This window comes from Patagioenas fasciata, chromosome 2 (assembly GCF_037038585.1).
Source record: "Patagioenas fasciata isolate bPatFas1 chromosome 2, bPatFas1.hap1, whole genome shotgun sequence".
Classification (NCBI taxonomy): domain Eukaryota; kingdom Metazoa; phylum Chordata; class Aves; order Columbiformes; family Columbidae; genus Patagioenas; species Patagioenas fasciata.
The window spans coordinates 169643130-169663680 of record NC_092521.1 but is presented as its reverse complement, the minus strand read 5'-3'; the positions used below and the strand labels follow the sequence as shown (position 1 = coordinate 169663680).

The 20551-nt window shown below is 64.8% G+C and overlaps 1 protein-coding gene across 2 annotated transcripts in view; it reads right to left on the bottom strand.

Moving 5' to 3' along the window:
- AGAP3 (ArfGAP with GTPase domain, ankyrin repeat and PH domain 3) overlaps positions 1–20551 on the bottom strand; it is a 149542-nt gene that overhangs the window by 17350 nt on the left and 111641 nt on the right. For both annotated transcript variants that reach the window (XM_065831359.2, XM_065831358.2), the window contains exons 12-13: positions 8686–8859; positions 2948–3109 (exon numbers count right to left, since the gene is read on the bottom strand). In XM_065831359.2, coding sequence (XP_065687431.1) covers positions 2948–3109; positions 8686–8859 — 336 coding nt within the window. The remainder of the gene's footprint in view (positions 1–2947; positions 3110–8685; positions 8860–20551) is intronic.

The following is a 20551-nucleotide window of genomic DNA, read 5'->3' as shown; positions in this document are numbered from 1 at the left end:
CCCTGCCCGCACCCAGCACAGGAGCCCTGCCCGCACCCAGCACAGGGGCCCTGCCCGCACCCAGCACAGGGGCCCTGCCCGCACCCAGCACAGGGCCCTGCCCGCACCCAGCACAGGAGCCCTGCCCGCACCCAGCACAGGGGCCCTGCCCGCACCCAGCACAGGAGCCCTGCCCGCACCCAGCACAGGAGCCCTGCCTGCCCCCACGCGGCTCAGCACAGGAGCCCTGCCCGCACCCAGCACAGGAGCTCTGCCTGCACCCAGCACAGGGGCCCTGCCCGCACCCAGCACAGGGGCCCTGCCCGCACCCAGCACAGGAGCCCTGCCCGCACCCAGCACGGGAGCCCTGCCCGCACCCAGCACAGGAGCCCTGCCCGCACCCAGCACAGGGGCCCTGCCCGCACCCAGCACAGGGGCCCTGCCCGCACCCAGCACAGGGCCCTGCCCGCACCCAGCACAGGAGCCCTGCCCGCACCCACGCGGCCCAGCACAGGAGCCCAGGACCGGGGCAGCGCTATCAGAACACACTGCTGCCCCCGTACGCGCCGTGTGGCACCGCATCCTCACAACGTGCGTCCTTGGCCACCCACCTCCCACCGGAAAAACAGCCAGAGCGAGCACGTGTTCGACAAACACCCTCCAGGAAAGCACAGGAGAACTGGGATGGCTCAGAGGGTCAGGGATGGGGCTCCTCGGGGGGCGACAGCCACCTGGGGTGCCCAGCTGGGTGCAGAGGGGCCGCATCACCCTTTGAGCAGTGGTTAGTCCACTACCCCATAAAGTGTTCCCACGTTTAAACACCTTTCCACTCAGAAACGGTACTCAGTTTTGTGTAAGTTGAGACAGCGGCCTCTGCGCCTTCTCTCGCGCCCCTGCCCGGCAGAACCGCCCTCCAGCCCGGGCTTTGCGAGCACTGAAACACCGGTCCTGTGCGTCAGCCTTCACCCCGGCAAGCTGAACACCTTAGCGTCCACATCCTGAGCACGTTCATCAGAGCCAGGTCAGTTTTGAGACCCTCGTTACCCCTCTCCCCAGCACCCCCAGCTCTCTTGGAGGGTTCCTTACAGCGTGGTAGCCCAGCACGTTCTCTGTCTCACGTGCAGGTACCAAGCCGTTCTACCCTCCGGTCTCCCACCTTTCAGGCACACAAACAACACCTCTCCCTTTCTCCAGAGCGCTGGCCTGAGAGCTGATGTGGGGAAGGGCAGGAACGTGGGAAGAGCCAGCCCGTGCCCACGGCTCAGAACGCACCAGTTTAACACCACATCGTACAGGTAACGCCGCTCGCTTTCCGCGAGACACCGGGTGTACGGTGCAGACTTAAAAGATGCTCGAGCTCCCTGAACCAACCACCACAAAGGCGAGGTCTTTCCTGAGCTCGGCGTTCAGGTGAAGACAACCACAACAGAAGAACGTGAACAGAAAAGAGCTCCGGGCAGAGCTGCCGAGCTCCCACTGCAGGTCATCACGGCACGCGTGGGAGGCCTCCGGAAGGGACGCTCTGCCCCGGAGAGCGGAGCCGCTGCTCGGCAGGCTGAGCTGGGGTGGGCGAGACGCCGCAGCCCCCGCGGGTTTGGCAGGTACAGGCTAACAAACGCACGGGCTAGAAATCTTCTGGTTTGTCTTACAGCAGCCACTAGTTTCAAACAGCTGTACTTCTCTCCTCTCACAGTATCACAGTATCACAGTATGTTTGGGATTGGAAGGGACCTCAAAAGCTCATCCAGTCCAATCCCCCATGGAGCAGGAACGCCTAGGAGAGGTTCCACAGGAAGGGGTCCAGGCGGGTTTGAATGTCTGCAGAGAAGGAGACTCCACAACCTCCCTGGGCAGCCTGGGCCAGGCTCTGCCACCCTCACTGAGAAGAAGTTCTTTCTCAAATTTAAGTGGAACCTCTTGTGTTCCAGCTTGATCCCATTGCCCCTTGTCCTATCATTGTTTGCCACTGAGAAGAGCCTGGCTCCATTCTCATGGCACTCACCCTTCATATATTTATAAACATTAATAAGGTCACCCCTCAGTGTCCTCTTCTCCAGCTCCAGAGCCCCAGCTCCCTCAGCCTTTCCTCACACGGGAGATGCTCCACTCCCTTCAGCATCTTTGTTGCCCTACGCTGGACCCTCTCCAGCAGTTCCCTGTCCTTCTGGAACTGAGGGGCCCAGAACTGGATACAATATTCCAGATGGGGTCTCACCAGGGTGGAGTAGAGGGGAAGGAGGACCTCTCTCGATCTACTGACCACCCTCTCCTCTCAGCTGTCTGAATGAAACCTTTATCCTGGTTTCCCACGGAAGCGCACTGAGCGCTGCGGGGTGGGATGACGTAGGGCAAAGCCAGCTCTCAACACTGAGGGTCACCTTCCCGGCGGCTGAGCGCAGACACGGGCTTCGGAGGACGCGGCTGCCCAGCCCGGCCCTGCCGGACAAACCTGGATGTTTGACACAGCAAACACACCCTGCCCGGCTTCGGGAGCCTCGCCGGACCCTGCAGAGACACCAGGATTTCCCAACAGAAAAGCCATCGGTACTTTTAGAACAGGTAAAACTAGGCATACATCTTCAACGGGTTTCCCGAAGTAGATAAACTGCTCCGAAAAGCCCTCAGCTTGAGGCAGACGGCCCCGATGGCCTTTTAAATGATGAAACTTTGGCGAATTTACAAGCAAACCGAAGCACGTCCTGTCCTGTGGCAGAAGGTGTCTGCACACCTCAGCACAGTTCAGCGCGCGTTAACCGCGCGGCGCGCTCCAGCTCCGCTAATCCAGGCGGTAACCATCACCACTAACAGCACGTGCAGTGGCGGGGACGATGGCCGAGCTGCTCCCAGCGCGGCCCAGAGACGCAGGGCAGAGCGGGCACGCGGCGCTTCGGGCGAGCAGCCCCAAGGAGCCGTGGCAGAGCCCCGTGCCAGTGCCCTAGAGCTGCCCCAGGCCGCAGGACTGTCCTACCTTCTGCTGCTGCGCTGGGACCGTCGGGCCGGGTCGTCCCTGTGCTCTTTTTCCTGCGATGCTTCTTCCTATTCGCGTGTGGTGATGGAGGCGGCTCCAGCTTTGGGCTGGCAGCACTGGAAATGTTCGGGCTGGAGCTGAGAGAATCGGCGGTACCGTTAGCTGGGAACAAAGATAAAGAAAGTAATGTATGGCGACAGTGACAGTCTGCTTTCAGAGACACCCGAGCGTCCTGGAGACACCCCACAGCTCCACTGGGCTCAACAGGCAGAACCCAGGAGACAGGGGAGCGCCCGCACCAGGTCCCATCGCACAGGGCAGCTCCGGTCCTCGGGCAGGGCCGGTGGGACGTGCTCGGCACCAGGATTCCCCTGGGATGATCACAGCCTGTGCCGGTGTCTGCATGGCCGGGACAAGTACAGCGGCACCACCGGGGCAGCCAGACCCGCCGAGCCCTCAGCACATGTCCCTGCTCCTGCTGCTCGTGTCCCTGTGTGTGCTGCTCGTGTCCCTGCTCCTGCTGCTCGTGTCCCTGTGCGTGCTGCTCGTGTCCCCGCGCGTGTTGCTTGGTGGTGACACATGCATTTCGGGAAGGGACAGTCCCGGAGGTGCTGCGGGCCCCCGGGTGCAGAGCCGGTCCCGGCACCGGCACGGCGCTGCGGCAGCACCGGTCCCGCGGCACCGCTCTGCCAGCCGGGGTGACGGGGCTGCCGCGCTCAGGAACCTGAGCATGATGGTCTCAATAGGCTTCCGATACGGAGCTGAAGAAGCTGCATCCCCAGCAGCAACGCACCAAATTTATCCTCAATCATACTGTTCCTTACAATTAATAGCAGAATTAGAAACAATCAGGGAGCTGCCTAATTACTGTCAATTAGAGCGCGCTAATCAAGCTCCGATCACACACACACACGCTGCCGCTGCACTCACCATTAAATGTCAAATTTCATTAGAGACCAGCAACAAAATCAAAAGCCTGACATTCAATTTCAGCAGCACACACAGCGCAGGCTTCCAATCAGCATAAAAATGCAGACTCCGGGGAAGGCAGCGAGGCGCAGGAGCCCTCGCTGCAGGGTTAACCCTCTCCGAAATGCACCCCTGCCTCTCCTGCGCCCCGGCACGGGCGGCAGCTCCCGAGCCCTCCGCAACGACCCTGTCTCCAGCAGGTCCCAGCCTCCCGCCTGTCTCCAGCAGGTCCCAGCCCCATCGCCGGGCTCCGAGGTGCCTGGAATTAAGAGCGCAATCGGGGCCGGACTGAGGGCGGCCCCTCCAGCAGCGGGGACTGCGGGCGCGGGCCCTCTCCGCCCCGGCCAGCTCTGCTCCCCCGTTCCACCCGGGTCGGTCAGACGGGCTCTCGGTGCTCGGGCTGTGTCTGGGGGCAGGACGAACGTCCCACTGAGGACAGATGGACCCGGGCAGCGGCCGGGGTGCCCCGTGCAGGGTCCGTGCAGCCGCGGCCCCGCGCCGGGCTGGAGAGGGTGCCGCACCGGGCTCTGCCGCCTCTGCTCTCTACCGCGTTTGCCACACACCAGTAGGGTGTTTCTGCTGCTATTTATCCACAGGGAAATAGTTCACTCTTGACAATTAAGAGAGATAAAGCTAATAAAATCAGACTCCGCTTTTATAAATATAAATTACTGACACTATTCAGCAGGACTGCGTCAGAGCAGGTGTGAGGCACGCTCACCTCCCAGCCTGGCTGTCGCAGGGGACGTGAACTTTCTGAGGCTGCATGTGGTGCCTCCCGCCCGCCCCGCTGCCCTCCTGCCCCCCAGGGCGCCCCCGGGCCGCCAGCACCGCGGCCGTCCCGCCGCTCCGGCGCAGGGCGAGGGGCCGTGTCCTGCGGATCCTGCGGATCCTGCGGTGCTGAGCCGACACCTCCCGCTCCGTGGAGCAGAGATCGGCGTGTCCTGCTCTTCCTAGCGCCGGCAGCTAAAGGCTCAGAGCTGGGGCTCCCGCGCAGCAGTGGGACGGGGACGGGGCTGCAGCGGGGCAGGGGCAGCCGCGGAACACGTTCCCTCCATGAGATCACGTACTGCTGGTTCTCCCTCTTCCTCCCCAGCAGCACAGGAGCGACTCCCCTGACCCGCTGTGAAGGGCGCTTCTTTTCCCGAGGTTTCCCAATGCAGAGACTCAGTCCCCAACTCCCATCCAGGAGCTTCCAGGTCCCTGTCTCACCACGGGACCTCACGTGGGACCTCGTGACTCCTCCTCAGCCCTGGATCCCCACGGGGGGACCGCAGAGGTCTATAAAGGACAAGCACAGGATGTGCTGGAGCATGTTTGCTCGACCCGCACAGCCCGTGCCACCACTCTGTGCGCTCTCCAGGGCAGCAGCCGGGGGTCAGCCCGTCCTGGGAACCGAGGGCACCCCTGCCGTGCCGGTGGGTCCGCCCCAGGCAGAGGGACATGCGCACCCTGCCCCGCCACCCGCACCTGCACACGGCGCAGAACGGAGCCGGCGCTGCAGACAGCGGCACGGCGAGGTGCTGAGGGCTGAGCTCAGCCCCGCACCGCAGGGCCGGCCGTGCCGCCCAGTCCGGCACGCTGGTGACATGGGAGGAGCTGCCTGTCCCCTCTCCCGGCTGACACTGTCAGCCCCTGGCTGTGTGGGTGCCTGGCCCGGGGTGCTCCACAGGAGCCCAGGAGCTGCTCACCACCCTGGACCAGAGCTGTGCTGTGGGGGCTCCACCTGTCCCAGCCCTTCCTCAACAGCCCCGAGCAGTTCTGAGACGTGAGACAAGAGCTGGAGGAACGAAACTGCTGCTCTCCCCTCTGGCGCAGCGGTGACAGCACCGTGAGCCGTGAGCTGGGTCACGGGCTGTCGCGCTGCTCCAGGAAGCGCCCAGGACACCTGGGCTGGTCGCCCCTCGTACGCCACGGACCCCTCAGCACAGCGGGGCCAGCCACACGTCTCTGCAGCACTAAGCCGGGGCAGGACTGACCCCAGGGCCCAGCACAGAGCAGCGGGACCCTGGCAGAGCAGACGAGCAGCCATCAGCGCCCAGGCACAGTTAGCACCGGGCTGACATCTCGGCTCTCCCTGCCACACGGAGAAGCAGCAGCATCTCAGCTCCTGTCTGTGGTGGTCTCCAGGTTACTTTGCATGAAAGAGGGAGATTGTTTGGGTGGCCACAGCACAGCTCCACGTGGGCAAGGAGCTGCGGCCGGCCCGTGCTCCCGTGGCAGCCCGGCTGGACCAGGGCTGGACAATCGCACATCACAGCCACACCAGACCAGGGCTGGACAATCGCACATCACAGCCACACCAGACCAGGGCTGGACAAACGCACATCACAGCCACACCAGACCAGAGCTGGACAAACGCACATCACAGCCACACCAGACCAGAGCTGGACAATCGCACATCACAGCCACACCAGACCAGGGCTGTGCAGTGGGACAGAACCTGCCACCACGGCCCTGAGCTGGGAGCCCATCCAGGCCCGCAGCTGCTGTCCGGCACGGCTGGGACACAACACCCACCCGTGCAAAGGCAACAGGGGTGCCAACTGCAGCTGTCTGCTCCCTGCACCGGGACACAACACCCACCCGTGCAAAGGCAACAGGGGTGCCAACTGCAGCTGTCTGCTCCCTGCACCGGGACACAACACCCACCCGTGCAAAGGCAACGGGGGTGCCAACCGCAGCTGTCTGCTCCCTGCACCGGGACACAACACCCACCCGTGCAAAGGCAACAGGGGTGCCAACCGCAGCTGTCTGCTCCCTGCACTGGGACACAACACCCACCCGTGCAAAGGCAACAGGGGTGCCAACCGCAGCTGTCTGCTCCCTGCACTGGGACACAACACCCACCCGTGCAAAGGCAACAGGGGTGCCAACCGCAGCTGTCTGCTCCCTGCACCGGGACACAACACCCACCCGTGCAAAGGCAACAGGGGTGCCAACCGCAGCTGTCTGCTCCCTGCACCGGGACACGGGATGCTCCTGCTGCTGCGCCCGGCTCCTGTGGGCTGGGCACGGTGCTGCCTGTGATGGGGACACCCCTGTCCAGTGCAGCGACACCCCCTCAGTGCAGGGACACCCCCTCAGTGCAGGGACACCCTCTCTGGTGCAGGGACACCCTCTCCGGTGCACGGACACTGCTCTCAGTGCAGGGACACCCTCTCTGGCACAGGGACACCCTCTCTGGTGCAGGGACACCCTCCCTGGCACAGGGACACCCTCTCTGGCACAGGGACACCCTCTCTGGCACAGGGACACTGCTCTCTGGTGCAGGGACACCCTCCCTGGCACAGGGACACCCTCTCTGGCACAGGGACACCCTCTCTGGCACAGGGACACTGCTCTCTGGCACAGGGACACCCTCTCTGGTGCAGGGACACCCTCTCTGGCACAGGGACACCCTCTCTGGCACAGGGACACCCTCCCTGGCACAGGGACACCCTCTCTGGTGCAGGGACACCCTCTCTGGTGCAGGGACACCCTCTCTGGTGCAGGGACACCCTCCCTGGCGCGGTTGCCCCGCAGCCCCAGCCCTGCGCCCGTGCCGAAGCGGGCGCGGGGCCGCGGTTGCCCTCGCAGCCAGTGCCGGCGGTGGAGGCCGCCGGCGCTGCAGCCGCGTCCGCGGCCAGGAGCGGGGGGGCTGCGCACATTAATGCTCAGAGCTGCGCCCTTCCGCTCCCGTCGCCTGCGCTGCCCCATCAGCAGTAACAGTCTGATTAATTCGCTTCCAGCAGGGAGCTGATGGGGCCAATGATGGAGCCGCTGCATCAGGCGCGCTGAAATTGATAGTTTTTCACAGTTACAAATGAGGAGCCTCCTCAGCTGCAAATGGCGCCCGCACAGTCGGACTCCGGTAATGATCATAAAGAGGCTCTCTTTAAACTGCGAAAGCCCCTGGGACCGAGCGGGGGGGCGGCTGCCGCGCTAATGAGAACTACAAGGGGCGAGCAGGCATGGAAATGGCTCCTCCACTCTTGATGTGCATTTAACTGCTTTTTTAGTGCGGCGGCAGAGCCAGGAACGAAGGAGTGATGAATGCAGCACAAAAGCATTTATTTTCCAATTCGGCAAAGTGGCTACGTTGGGAAATGTATGAATTATTTTAATTCACTCAACTGTCCTGAAACATCACAGAGAATGAGTGAGCGTGGGGGGAGGGCGCCGCCGCGCTCAGTGTGCGCTCCAGAGACGGGAACCGCTCCCGTCCCTTCAGCCGCCCCGAAACCGGGGAGCGGGGGTGCCGAGGAGGAGCAGGGACAGGGCGAAGCAGCGGCCGCTCCTCGCACGGTGCACCGAGAGCGGGGCCGGCGGGGGACAGAGGCCGCGGCAGCCGTGCCACGGAGCAGCCGTGCCATGGAGCGGCCGTGCTGCGGAGCAGTCGTGCCACGGAGCAGCCGTGCCACGGAGCAGCCGTGCCACGGAGCGGCTGTGCTGCGGAGCAGTCGTGCCATGGAGCAGCCGTGCCACGGAGCAGCCGTGCCACGGAGCAGCCGTGCCATGGAGCAGCCGTGCCACAGAGCAGCTGTGCCGCGGAGCAGCTGTGCCACGGAGCAGCGTCCCTGGGCCGCACTGTGCCCAGGAAGAGCTCGTCCCCTGCTGTGGCCACCGCCAGCTGACCCTCGCAAAGGTGACGGCCCCGGCCAGGCCCCAAGGGCCGTGTCACACACCCATGAGCAAACTCGGGCTGGCTGAGCTCAGGGCTGCCCTCAGCACCGAAACCCTGCTCCGCGCCCGCGCAGCCGAGGGGAGCAGCTCCAGGTGGCACTTACCGGGGTTGGGGCAGCTGCTGGGGATGGCCACGGCCTCGTTCCACTGGTCCGCGCTGGAGACGGAGTAGGAGCGCTGGTGCATGCCGTCGGGCTTTGAGCTGAAGCCCACCAGGTTGATGCCGCTGATGGAGCGCTCCGAGTGCAGGGACGTGCTGCTGGTGGAGTGCGGAGCCCCTGCAAGAGAGACGCGGCCTCAGCGCGGAGCCGCTGCTGCCCCGAGCGCGGCGGAAGGAGGAAGGGTCCCTGTCCCTGAGCGACGTGTCCCCGGCGCCCGGCGTGAGGACAGGCTCTGCTCGGCTCTGCTCTCCCGCGGGGTGCCAGCCCATCACCCTGATGGTGCTGAGAAAAGAGCCCTGCCCGGCGCACACCCCCGTTCCCAGAGGGACACGAGCGGGGTCCCGGCGCAGAACCGCGTCCATGCCCAGGCACCCTGCTCAGGACCTGCACCGTGGCCGCAGGCAGCTGGACAAACACGACCTGGCCCTCGCCAGCGCCCACCCGCACTCCAGCTTCACCCCACGTGTGGTCCCAGCGAGAGACACAGCCACGCCGTGCGCTGGGGAGGGCGGAAAACCACGCGGGGATGTCCAGGGGACAAACACGAAATCCCCTCTGTAAGGTGGGGTTGTGGGTGGAAAAGCCTCTTCCCGCCAGCTGGAAACCCCTTGAGCTGAGCCCAGACCTTGAACCCCAAATGAAAGGAGCGTTTTTTGTGACCGGAGACCATCATAGAAGACAAGATCACTCCGAGATTTAAAATGGGTCAAGTGCTTCTGGATTACAAGATCATCCCGGATTTCCAGAACAGTAAACAGAGCAGCTCTGACAGGGAGCGAAGGTCCTGCTGCTCGGGGCTGCAATCTGTTGGTGGTGGCACTGTCCAGAGGGACGGTCCCGCACACCTGCCCCCACGGGCGCCTGCGCCCCCCCAGGGCTTCCAGCCCCAGCCACCGCACCACAGGCGGAGCCAGGGGAGCCAAGGACACGCGGGTCCTCCTCCCATGGCCAGAGGCAAAGCCACGGAGCTGGGACCCCCACACCAGCCCTCGGCCACGGAGAGCAGGGCCTGTGGAACAGCGCGGCAGCAGCGTGACCAGCCGGGGGACACGGCCACACCTGACCCGGCTGGGGGACACAGCCACGCCTGACCCGGCTGGGGGACACGGCCACACCTGACCTGTCCAGTGGGACATGTCCATACCTGTCCCAGCTGGGGGGACACATCCACAGCTGACCTGGCTCGGGGACATGTCCACAGCAGACGCGGCTGGTGCCGGTATGGCCCAGGATGGGCTGCAGCGCGTCCGTGTCGGAGCAGCAGGCTGGAGCGCAGACGGACACCGGCAGGTCCCCAGCCCGATGTGCTCCAGCCAGCCCAGCGCACCTGCCCAGGTCCGCAGCGTGTGAAACAGACTCGGCTCGCCCGCAGACACCCAGTGCGGCTGAGGCCGCAGGGACCCTGGGGACGGCGCTGGCCAGGCCCCGCCGGGCAGGGCCCGGAGCCAGCTGCCCCAGCCGTGTCTGCACGGCTCGGAGCGCCTGAAGGGACACGGGCTGCACAGCCCTGTGGGGAACTACCAGCACCCAGCCGCCCCCAGAGAGCAGAGTTCTGTAAAACCCCCGCGTGGAGCCCCAAGTTTTGTACCTAAAGTGACCGTTCTGTCCCTGCTGTTTCCATGAAAACCGGGGAAGCGTGACGGGAACGCCGCTGGTGCCGGGTGCTGCCCCAGGCTGCAGCGCCCAGATCCCCCGCGACCCCAGACCCAGCGGGTGCGGATGGAGGGTGACGGGGCCACCAGCCCTGCCCCAGGCACGCTGTCCATCTGTCCCAGCTTTCTGTCCATCCCAGGACCTCCTGTTCACCGCCGGCAGAGCAGCTGCCTCCCACCCTCCTCCCCAGCACACCCAGCCTGGGCCAGACCCCCTTCCCAGTGCCCGGAGCGCGGGCGATCCCCGCGGCAGGCCCTGCGGCAGCGCCGGTGCCGAGCTGGCAGCCCCGTGGTGCCCGCAGCCCGGCACAGCCCCAGCCCCGCTGCTCCAGCCCCGCTGCCGCACTCCCCCTCCCTGCCTTGCTGAGCGCCACAGAAACACGTGTAAAACCATGACACTGACTTTGCCTCTAATTAGCCCTTAATTTACAAGACACACTCGGAAGGGTAATTAGCTGGCGCTCTGCTCCTGACTGCCGCATCCATCTCCTCTCACCTCCTCGAGGGAGGGAGCCTGCTGCCGGAGCAGCGCCCGGCGGAACCTGGGGCTGAACCTGGGGCTGAACCTGGGGCCGAACCTGGGGCTGGGACAGGCTGGGGTGGGAACTGTGCGGATGGGATGGGATGGGATGGGATGGGATGGGATGGGATGGGATGGGATAAGATGGGATGGGATGGGATGGGATGGGATGGGATGGGATGGGATGGGATAAGATGGGATGGGATGGGATGGGATGGGACGGGACGGGACGGGACGGGACGGGACGGGACGGGACAGGCCAGGCTGCCCGAGCTCAGGCAGCGCCCGCCGCCCCGTGCCAGGCTGCACACACAGAACGTGTCCATCGCCACGGCGCAGGAGCTCCCGGGCAGAGGGAAGGTGCTGCAGGCCCCGGGCTGCCCAGATCCGCCCCCTGCACCCCCAGCCTGCGGGCACAGGTCCCCCCACGGCCCCCCGAGAAGCAGCGGGGCTGCCACAGCCGCCAGCGCCCCTGCCCCGACCAGAGCCAGGGACCAGCCACCCTCCAAAACTGGCAGGGACCGACCGCGGCTCTGCGGCACCGGCCGGGGTGCGGCCAGGCCATGGGAATGGTGCTGGCTGCAGGACAGGCAGGACAGACAGTAGACAGGCAGGACAGACAGCAGACAGGCAGGACAGACAGCAGACAGGCAGCCACACAGGCAGGAGGACGGACAGCAGGACAGGCAGGAGGATGGACAGCAGGACAGACAGCAGGACAGACAGCAGGGCAGGCAGCAGGGCAGACAGCAGGGCAGGCAGGCTGCTGAGCTCAGCCTTGCCGAGCAGCAGCCCCAGATGCCCCAAGCCCCGCTGCTGTCCCGCTCGGCTCTGCCGGCCCGCGCTGGCTCAGCCCAGGCTGCCCCGGCTGCGGTGACCTGTGCCGGCTCGGCAGGACGCCCAGCGAGTGCAGGACACGAGGCTCAGGAGGCCACCAGCACGCTCAGAGCCCCCACCACACACCACAGCGCCCCCCCGGAACCGGCGCCAGCACGAGCCTCCCCAGTCCACCTCTGCTTTGCCATGGGGAAGCGGTGCCAATGTGAGAACTCCATTTTGAGATGAAATGGTGCTGCCGCAGTCTCCAGCGCAGCTTCTGCTGCCTCCCGGTCCCTCCAGGAGGAACCCCCGCTGCAGGGACACGGCCCCGTGGGGACCTGGGGGCTGCGCCACTCTGGCTTGTCCCGGGGGCTGCAAGGTGGTCCAAGCCAGGCTGGAGCTCTCGGGAATCGCGGTGCTTTGGAAGTGGCAGCACCGCCACTTGCTGGATGTGGTCTCTTTAAATGAGGCGAGCAAAGGGCCAGGTGAATAAAAGGCTACGTGTGAAACAGTGCTGCTGTGAGCCAGAGCCTCCAGAACGGAACAGTCCCTGACCCTGCCCACAGCCCCTCCAGCAGAGCTCTCCCATCGCTGTTTCCTCAGCACCCAGAGATCCAGGCAGACACGCCGGTGCGCGCCCAGCAGCCGGCAGGGCTTCCAGGCGCCTTCTGAAGTAAAGCCCCCTCATGACAGCAAACGGGAAGTGACCTAAGCCAGACGGTGACTGTTCCGAGCGCGGCTGTCGGGGCACTTCAGTGAGACACCTGAACCAAAGCAAAGTGGAGACTCTGCATCCACGTGTGGGTGCCCAGGGAACGCGAGAAAGGCGACGAGCACTGTCGGTTGGAAGGAGATGGATCGAGGAGTCACTCCAGGATCCTTGACAAATCTTCGGACAAACAGTATTTTCAACAGACACTGCCCCGCGCTGTGGCACAGGCAGAGGACACTGTTCTGCAACGTGGCACAGGCAGAGGACACTGCCCCGCACTGTGGCACAGGCAGAGGACACTGCCCCGCGCTGTGGCACAGGCAGAGGACACTGTTCTGCAATGTGGCACAGGCAGAGGACACTGCCCCGCGCTGTGGCACAGGCAGAGGACACTGCCCCGCGCTGTGGCACGGGCTGCCAGCCCAGCGGTGTGGACCACGCTGGGATCAGTCCTCGTCCCCCGTGGGGACGCCCGGCACAAAGCAAACCCTGTTTTCTCCTGCACTGCAGCAGCCAACGGCGCACTGCAGACCAACGCTATTCACCGCCTGCCAAACCACTGCCAAGGAGCCGGCAGCTACCACTGCGCCAAAGAGCCGGCAGCTACCACTGCCCCGCAACCAGACTCAGAGGTGCTTGTTGCCAACTGCCCATCCTTCCTTCCAAACAAAAATGGGAATTACTGCACGTCAGCTTGGTGTGTTGGCTCCCACGCACCCCGCAGTCTGGCAGCCGGAGCAGGTCCCACGGCGTCCCCAAAAGCCACGTACGTGGGGCAGCCGCTCTGGACCCACGGTGTGCCCGGGGCTGGATGGGACCCACCTCCAGCTGGTGGGAACTCCTCGGCTCCAGACACCAGCTGGTTCTCGCGGCGCTGGGAGCCGAGGAGCCTGCTGCAGCGCCTGCCGGCGGCATCCCTGCTGGCGCGGCCGTAACTCACGTGGCCCGCCAATGGGGCCGCGCTGCCGCGCAGGAATGCAGCTGCCCCGGCAGCACCGCGGCGCCGCTCCCAGAGCTCCCGCACCATGAGCGGCGCCGGAGCCAGCAGACTCTGCCGCGCTGGTTTTCTGAACCAAGCACCACACGCTGTTTTGCTGGTCACACTCGCTTCCTTCCTCTTGAACAATCCCGACCAGCAATGAGGCCAAAACCTGTAGGCTAGGACTCAGCAGCCAAAGCACCAGGACGGAGAGGTGTCATTTGAGAGACATCGGCTCCCAAGTTCTCCCTGGAGACGGCGCAGCCCCGCGAGCACGGCGGGCGTGCTCCGGGACGACAGGCGCCCTTCCCAGCCCCGCCGGCAGCCAATGGCTCTGAAACCACGCTCCAAGCCGCGGGCGGCTGAGATTCCCAGCCCCGCTCCTTCGCGGGGCCACCGGGACCGGCCAGCAGCGCGCGTGGGAGCCGCGCTCTGACACGGGAATCAGCCCTTTCCCAGCACGGCGTTCCAAGAGCACCGCTTTGGACACATGCACGTGGTGAGGATGTAACACCGCAGCTCCTGCCAACGCTGATCACGGTGGGCACGACCCACCAGGGGAAACAGCTCCGCGCCGTCTGCACATCTCTGCGAGGACTGAGAAACCAAGCTGCCTGCAGCAGGGCGGGAAGAGCCACCGTGACAGCGCTGAACACCCCCGCCTCCCGGCCGAAACTCAGAGACAAGCCGAGGCACCCCAAGCCAACGCGCCAGACTCGCCGCTGGTGCAGACGGTGGTCGACCCAACGTCAGAGCCAGCAGGACCCCAGCAAACTGGAGGCACCTGCGAACAGGTTCTGCAGATACAGCTGCTCCACAGCCCACGTCACCGGCCTGGGAGATGCAGGAGCTGCAGTTCCCCAGTCCCGCAGCTCCATTTCCCCAGTCCTGCAGCCCCAGCTCCCCAGTCCCGCAGCCCCAGTTCCCCTGTCCCGCAGCCCCAGTTCCCCTGTCCTGCAGCCCCAGCTCCCCAGTTCCCCAGCCCCAGCTCCCCAGTTCCCCAGCCCCAGTCCCACAGCCCCAGCTCCCCCGTCCCACAGCCCCAGTTCCCCCATCCTGCAGCCCCAGTTCCCCAGTCCCAGCTCCCCAGTCCCGCAGAGCTCGGGTGCCCGGGTTGTGGGGCCCAGGGGGACCCGGCAGCACAGCAGGGGACGGCGCCCCAGGACAGGGAGAAGGAGCCCTCTGATTGTCTGAGCTTTTCTGCACAGCATAAAACGACACCACAGGTCTTCCACTAATTTACTCCTGCCTGAACTGCAACGCATCTTTCAGAAAATCTTCTAATCCTGATTAGAATATTGTCAGTGACAGAGAAATCACAGCAACTCTTGATAAGTAGTTCCAGTGCTTAATTACTCTCACTGTTGAAATTTGCACCTTATTTCTAGTCTGAATTGTCTTGCTCCAGAAACCTGTCATTGGAGCTCGGTATATTTTTATCTGATAAAGAGCTCTCTATTACCAAGTTTTTGTTGCTCTACAGGTATTTACAGATGGTGTTGAAATAATGTCTTAACCTTCTATTTGACAAACTAAACAGAGCTCCTTGAATTTTTTGCTACAAGACGCATTTTGCCAGCACGTCACTGTTCTCACAGCTGTTCCCTGAGCCTCCAGTCCATGGGAATGAGCCACGGAACCCGCGATCTCCAGTCTCCGCAGTGCTGTCCCCCCCAGGACCGACAGCCACCTCCAGTCCCCGCAGTGCTGTCCCCCCCAGGACCGACAGCCACCTCCAGCCCCAGCAGTGCTGTCCACCCCAGGACCGACAGCCACCTCCAGCCCCCGCAGTGCTGTCCACCCCAGGACCGACAGCCACCTCCAGTCTCCGCAGTGCTGTCCACCCCAGGACCGACAGCCACCTCCAGTCCCCGCAGTGCTGTCCCCCCCAGGACCGACAGCCACCTCCAGCCCCAGCAGTGCTGTCCACCCCAGGACCGACAGCCACCTCCAGCCCCAGCAGTGCTGTCCCCCCCAGGACCGACAGCCACCTCCAGCCCCCGCAGTGCTGTCCACCCCAGGACCGACAGCCACCTCCAGCCCCCGCAGTGCTGTCCCCCCCAGGACCGACAGCCACCTCCAGCCCCCGCAGTGCTGTCCACCCCAGGACCGACAGCCACCTCCAGTCCCCGCAGTGCTGTCCACCCCAGGACCGACAGCCACCTCCAGTCCCCGCAGTGCTGTCCACCCCAGGACCGACAGCCACCTCCAGTCCCCGCAGTGCTGTCCACCCCAGGACCGACAGCCACCTCCAGCCCCCGCAGTGCTGTCCCCCCCAGGACCGACAGCCACCTCCAGCCCCCGCAGTGCTGTCCACCCCAGGACCGACAGCCACCTCCAGTCCCCGCAGTGCTGTCCCCCCCAGGACCGACAGCCACCTCCAGTCCCCGCAGTGCTGTCCACCCCAGGACCGACAGCCACCTCCAGTCCCCGCAGTGCTGTCCCCCCCAGGACCGACAGCCACCTCCAGCCCCCGCAGTGCTGTCCACCCCAGGACCGACAGCCACCTCCAGTCCCCGCAGTGCTGTCCACCCCAGGACCGACAGCCACCTCCAGCCCCCGCAGTGCTGTCCCCCCCAGGACCGACAGCCACCTCCAGCCCCAGCAGTGCTGTCCACCCCAGGACCGACAGCCACCTCCAGCCCCCGCAGTGCTGTCCACCCCAGGACCGACAGCCACCTCCAGTCCCAGCAGTGCTGTCCCCCCCAGGACCGACAGCCACCTCCAGCCCCCGCAGTGCTGTCCCCCCCAGGACCGACAGCCACCTCCAGTCCCCGCAGTGCTGTCCACCCCAGGACCGACAGCCACCTCCAGCCCCAGCAGTGCTGTCCACCCCAGGACCAACAGCCACCACCGGCCCTTCCCAAAGGCCACAGCCACAGCTTCTAAACTGCTCAACTACATCAGACTGGCTGATTCCAACACGTCTGGATCTCCCCCGCCTGCTGCTCGTTTATCCGTCGTTCTGCCTCTTCCCAGACACCGCACAGGGTGCCCCCTGAACACCTCTCTCTTCTTCTTTATTCACCATTGTACTATTGACACCTCATAGTGAACAAATGCTGGTTTGGGCTCCTAATAAACTCGAAGAAACCTTGTCACCGTGTTTAATCGTGCTGGTCACCTCTTCTGCATCCCCTCGTGCAAGCACGGTGCGTGGAACGAGCCGAACGCAGGGAAATGAGCTGCAGACACTAACCCAGCGCTGTCATCGGTATGTGATGTGCAGTCTCCCGGAACACAAGATGAGGCGCTTGGCAGGACGGATGAGCAGTGACTGTTCTCACGATGCACGGGTCCAAAGTTCCTGTTACACTGACCGAGATGCCGTGGCCGAGGCGGGTGCTGTAGCAGCTCCGCAGGGACAGGGCGTGGGGACGGGTACCGGGATGGGTACCGGGGATGGGTACCGGGACGGGTACCGGGGATGTGTACCAGGGATGGGTACCGGGGATGTGTACCAGGGATGGGTACCGCGGATGGGTACCGGGGATGGGTACCGGGGATGGGTACCAGGGATGGGTACCGGGGATGGGTACCAGGACGGGTACTGGGATGGGTACCGCGATGGGTACCGTGATGGGTACCGGGGATGGGTACCAGGGACGGGTACCGGAGATGGGTACCGGGGATTGGTACCGGGATTGGTATCGGGATGGGCTGTGTCCTGAGCGGGGCAAACGCTGGGGGCATGGGACCTGCTCCGAGCCCACAGGCAGGACGGGTCTGTTTTTGAGGGAGGAACGAGGTTTCCCGCAGGAGCGCGGCTGCGGGGGCGCCGGGCTGGGGCAGATGCCTGCGGCAGCTCTGGCTGCGCTGGCAGCCCCCGTGTGCCAGCGCGGTGCCGCTGGGGACGGCCGGTGGGCGGCTGTGCCGGCAGCCGTGGGTGCTGCGGCTCTTATCCCATCCGTGACTTTGCTTCTAAGTTCCTGAATCACCAGCATCATTAGCTCAAAGCACTTCACTTCTTCCCTGGCCTGGTGGGTCCGCAGCGCGGCCCGGACGCCGGAGCACACGGTGTGTGACTTGGCAGCAGCGCTGGACCCAGATAAATGGGGAAACGGGCCCTCTGTGCGAGCCTGGGAACGCTGGGAGCGGGAACGCCTCCAGAGGCCCCAGGGTCACCGGCAGGGCCGCTCGCCATGAGTCACCGGGCAGACGCTGGTCTGGCATGGGCTGGTGGCCGCGGCTGGCCCGCAGCACCGTGCCGGGGTCACCGTCCACCTGCCGCAGCCTTCTGCGCCATACCCGTCCCTCGCTTCGGTGTGTTGCTGTGTCCTCACTGCTCCTTACACACACACAGACACACACAGACACAAACCACGCGCCACAGCACCGCCCGCTCCCCTCCATCTTCTGCTCCCGCGCGCTCCCCGCTGCCTGGGCAGAGAGGGCACGAGTAGTTCACGTCTCCTCTTCACCCACCTTTTTAAGCAGTGCAGTCTTCCCTCTGATCTTAACTTTTCGGCATCCAGTAAAATGTTCTTTAAAAACTCCTAATTATGCCTCACATCTTTTTTCTGTTTGAGTTCTTTCTCCCAAATGATCTGGCTCATAATTGCTTTGAGCTTTGTGAAATTGGCTCGGATGTATTTTTGTGTGCACGTGTCTGCGTGTGTGTTCAACACTCCCTGGCTCTGCCTGAGCGCCAGCACAGTGACTCGAGGTTACTTCTACCCAAGCCACTCCTAAGCTGCAGCTCTGTGACTCGGTGTCCCCAGCGCTCAGCCGAGGGCGCCGCAGCGCTCGCCATGGGCCGCACCGCCGCGCGGGACCGGCCGGGCTCGGACGCTCCGAGCAGCCCTAACGCCACTCGGCCACGTCCTCCCGTGGCGGTCACCACGGTCACGTCATTTACTCTCCAACAGGTCACAGCGAAACAGTTCAGAAGCTGTTTCTGAGACACACGGACCGACGTGCTGGGGGTGAGCGGGGGAGTGGACGAAGGAAAACCGCCCTGTTCGGGATCTCTGTCCTGCGCTGAGCGGGTGTCGCTTCAGCCCCTGCGGACACCTGAAATCATGAGCTGCAGAAAAGGTGCAGGTAATCCTGTTCAAAATCCAAACCAGAACAGGTACTGTGCAGCTGAAAGTCCCAGAATCACCGAGATGGCGGCAGGAGATGGATGGGCTGCACCGACCGGGCTGCACCAACCCGGCCTCACCAACCCGGCTGCACCGACCGGGCTGCACCAACCTGGCCTCACCAACCCGGCTGCACCGACCGGGCTGCACCAACCCGGCTGCACCGACCGGGCTGCACCGACCGGGCTGCACCAACCCGGCTGCACCGACCGGGCTGCACCGACCGGGCTGCACCAACCTGGCCTCACTGACCCGGCTGCACCGACCGGGCTGCACCGACCGGGCTGCACCAACCTGGCCTCACTGACCCGGCTGCACCGACCGGGCCGCACCGACCGGGCTGCACCAACCTGGCCTCACCGACCCGGCTGCACTGACCGGGCTGCACCGACCGGGCTGCACCAACCTGGCCTCACTGACCCGGCTGCACCGACCGGGCTGCACCGACCGGGCTGCACCAACCTGGCCTCACTGACCCGGCTGCACTGACCGGGCTGCACCGACCGGGCTGCACCAACCTGGCCTCACTGACCCGGCTGCACCGACCGGGCTGCACCGACCGGGCTGCACCAACCTGGCCTCACTGACCCGGCTGCACCGACCGGGCTGCACCGACCGGGCTGCACCAACTGGGCTGCACCGACCGGGCCGCACCGACCGGGCCGCACCGATCGGCTCCCACTCGCGCCCACGGGCAGAAGCGGGGGGCGAGCCGGTTTAAGCTGCGGGGGAGCAGCCCCGGAGCGGTGGGTTTGCTGCAGAGCGCAGCCCTGGACCAGCACTGCAGCGAGGGACGGAAACCCAGCGCTCGCACAGCCCACCAACGCGGGACGCGGCAACGGCGCCTCGGCCGGCGCTGCAACTGCGCTGTCGTCTCACATAACTCCCGCTCCTACAGCTCATCACCGCCGTGTTCCACGCACCCTGCTCGCCTGTGCCCAGCTCACCGCAACAGAACCACGGGCAAGGACACGCCAAGAGCAGCACCAGCACCAGGACACACCAGGACACACTGTGGAGCAGCACCAGGACACACCAGGACACACCAGAACACACCGCGGAGCAGCACCAGGACACACCAGGACACACCATGAAGCAGCACCAGGACACACCAAGACACACCAGGACACACCATGGAGCAGCACCAGGATACAGCACGGAGCAGCACCAAGACACACCAGGACACACCGTGGAGCAGCACCAGGACACACCATGGAGCAGCACCATGGAACAGCACCAGGACACACCATGGAGCAGCACCATGGAGCAGCACCAGGACACACCATGGAGCAGCACCATGGAACAGCACCAGGACACACCACGGAGCAGCACCAGGATACAGCACGGAGCAGCACCAGGACACACCAGGACACACCATGGAGCAGCACCAGGACACACCGTGGAGCAGCACCAGGATACAGCATGGAGCAGCACCAGGACACAGCACGGAGCAGCACCAGGACACACCAGGGAACAGCACCAGGACACACCAGGACACAGCGCGGAGCAGCACCAGGACACACCATGGAGCAGCACCAGGACACACCAGGACAGAGTGCGGAGCAGCACCAGGACACAGCGCGGAGCAGCACCAGGACACACCAGGGAACAGCACCAGGACACACCAGGACACAGCGCGGAGCAGCACCAGGACACACCATGGAGCAGCACCAGGACACACCAGGACAGAGCGTGGAGCAGCACCAGGACACAGCGCGGAGCAGCACCAGGACACACCAGGGAACAGCACCAGGACACACCAGGACACAGCGCGGAGCAGCACCAGGACACACCATGGAGCAGCACCAGGACACACCAGGACAGAGCGTGGAGCAGCACCAGGACACAGCGCGGAGCAGCACCAGGACACACCAGGACAGAGCGCGGAGCAGCACCAGGACACAGCGCGGAGCAGCACCAGGACACACCAGGACACACCGGGCGGCACGGCCGGAGAGCGGAGCAGAACTCGGCGCTCCGGAAGGGGGAGCTGGCAGGGGAGCGGGCGAACGGCAGAAAGGACGCGAGTGTGTCCTGTACAAG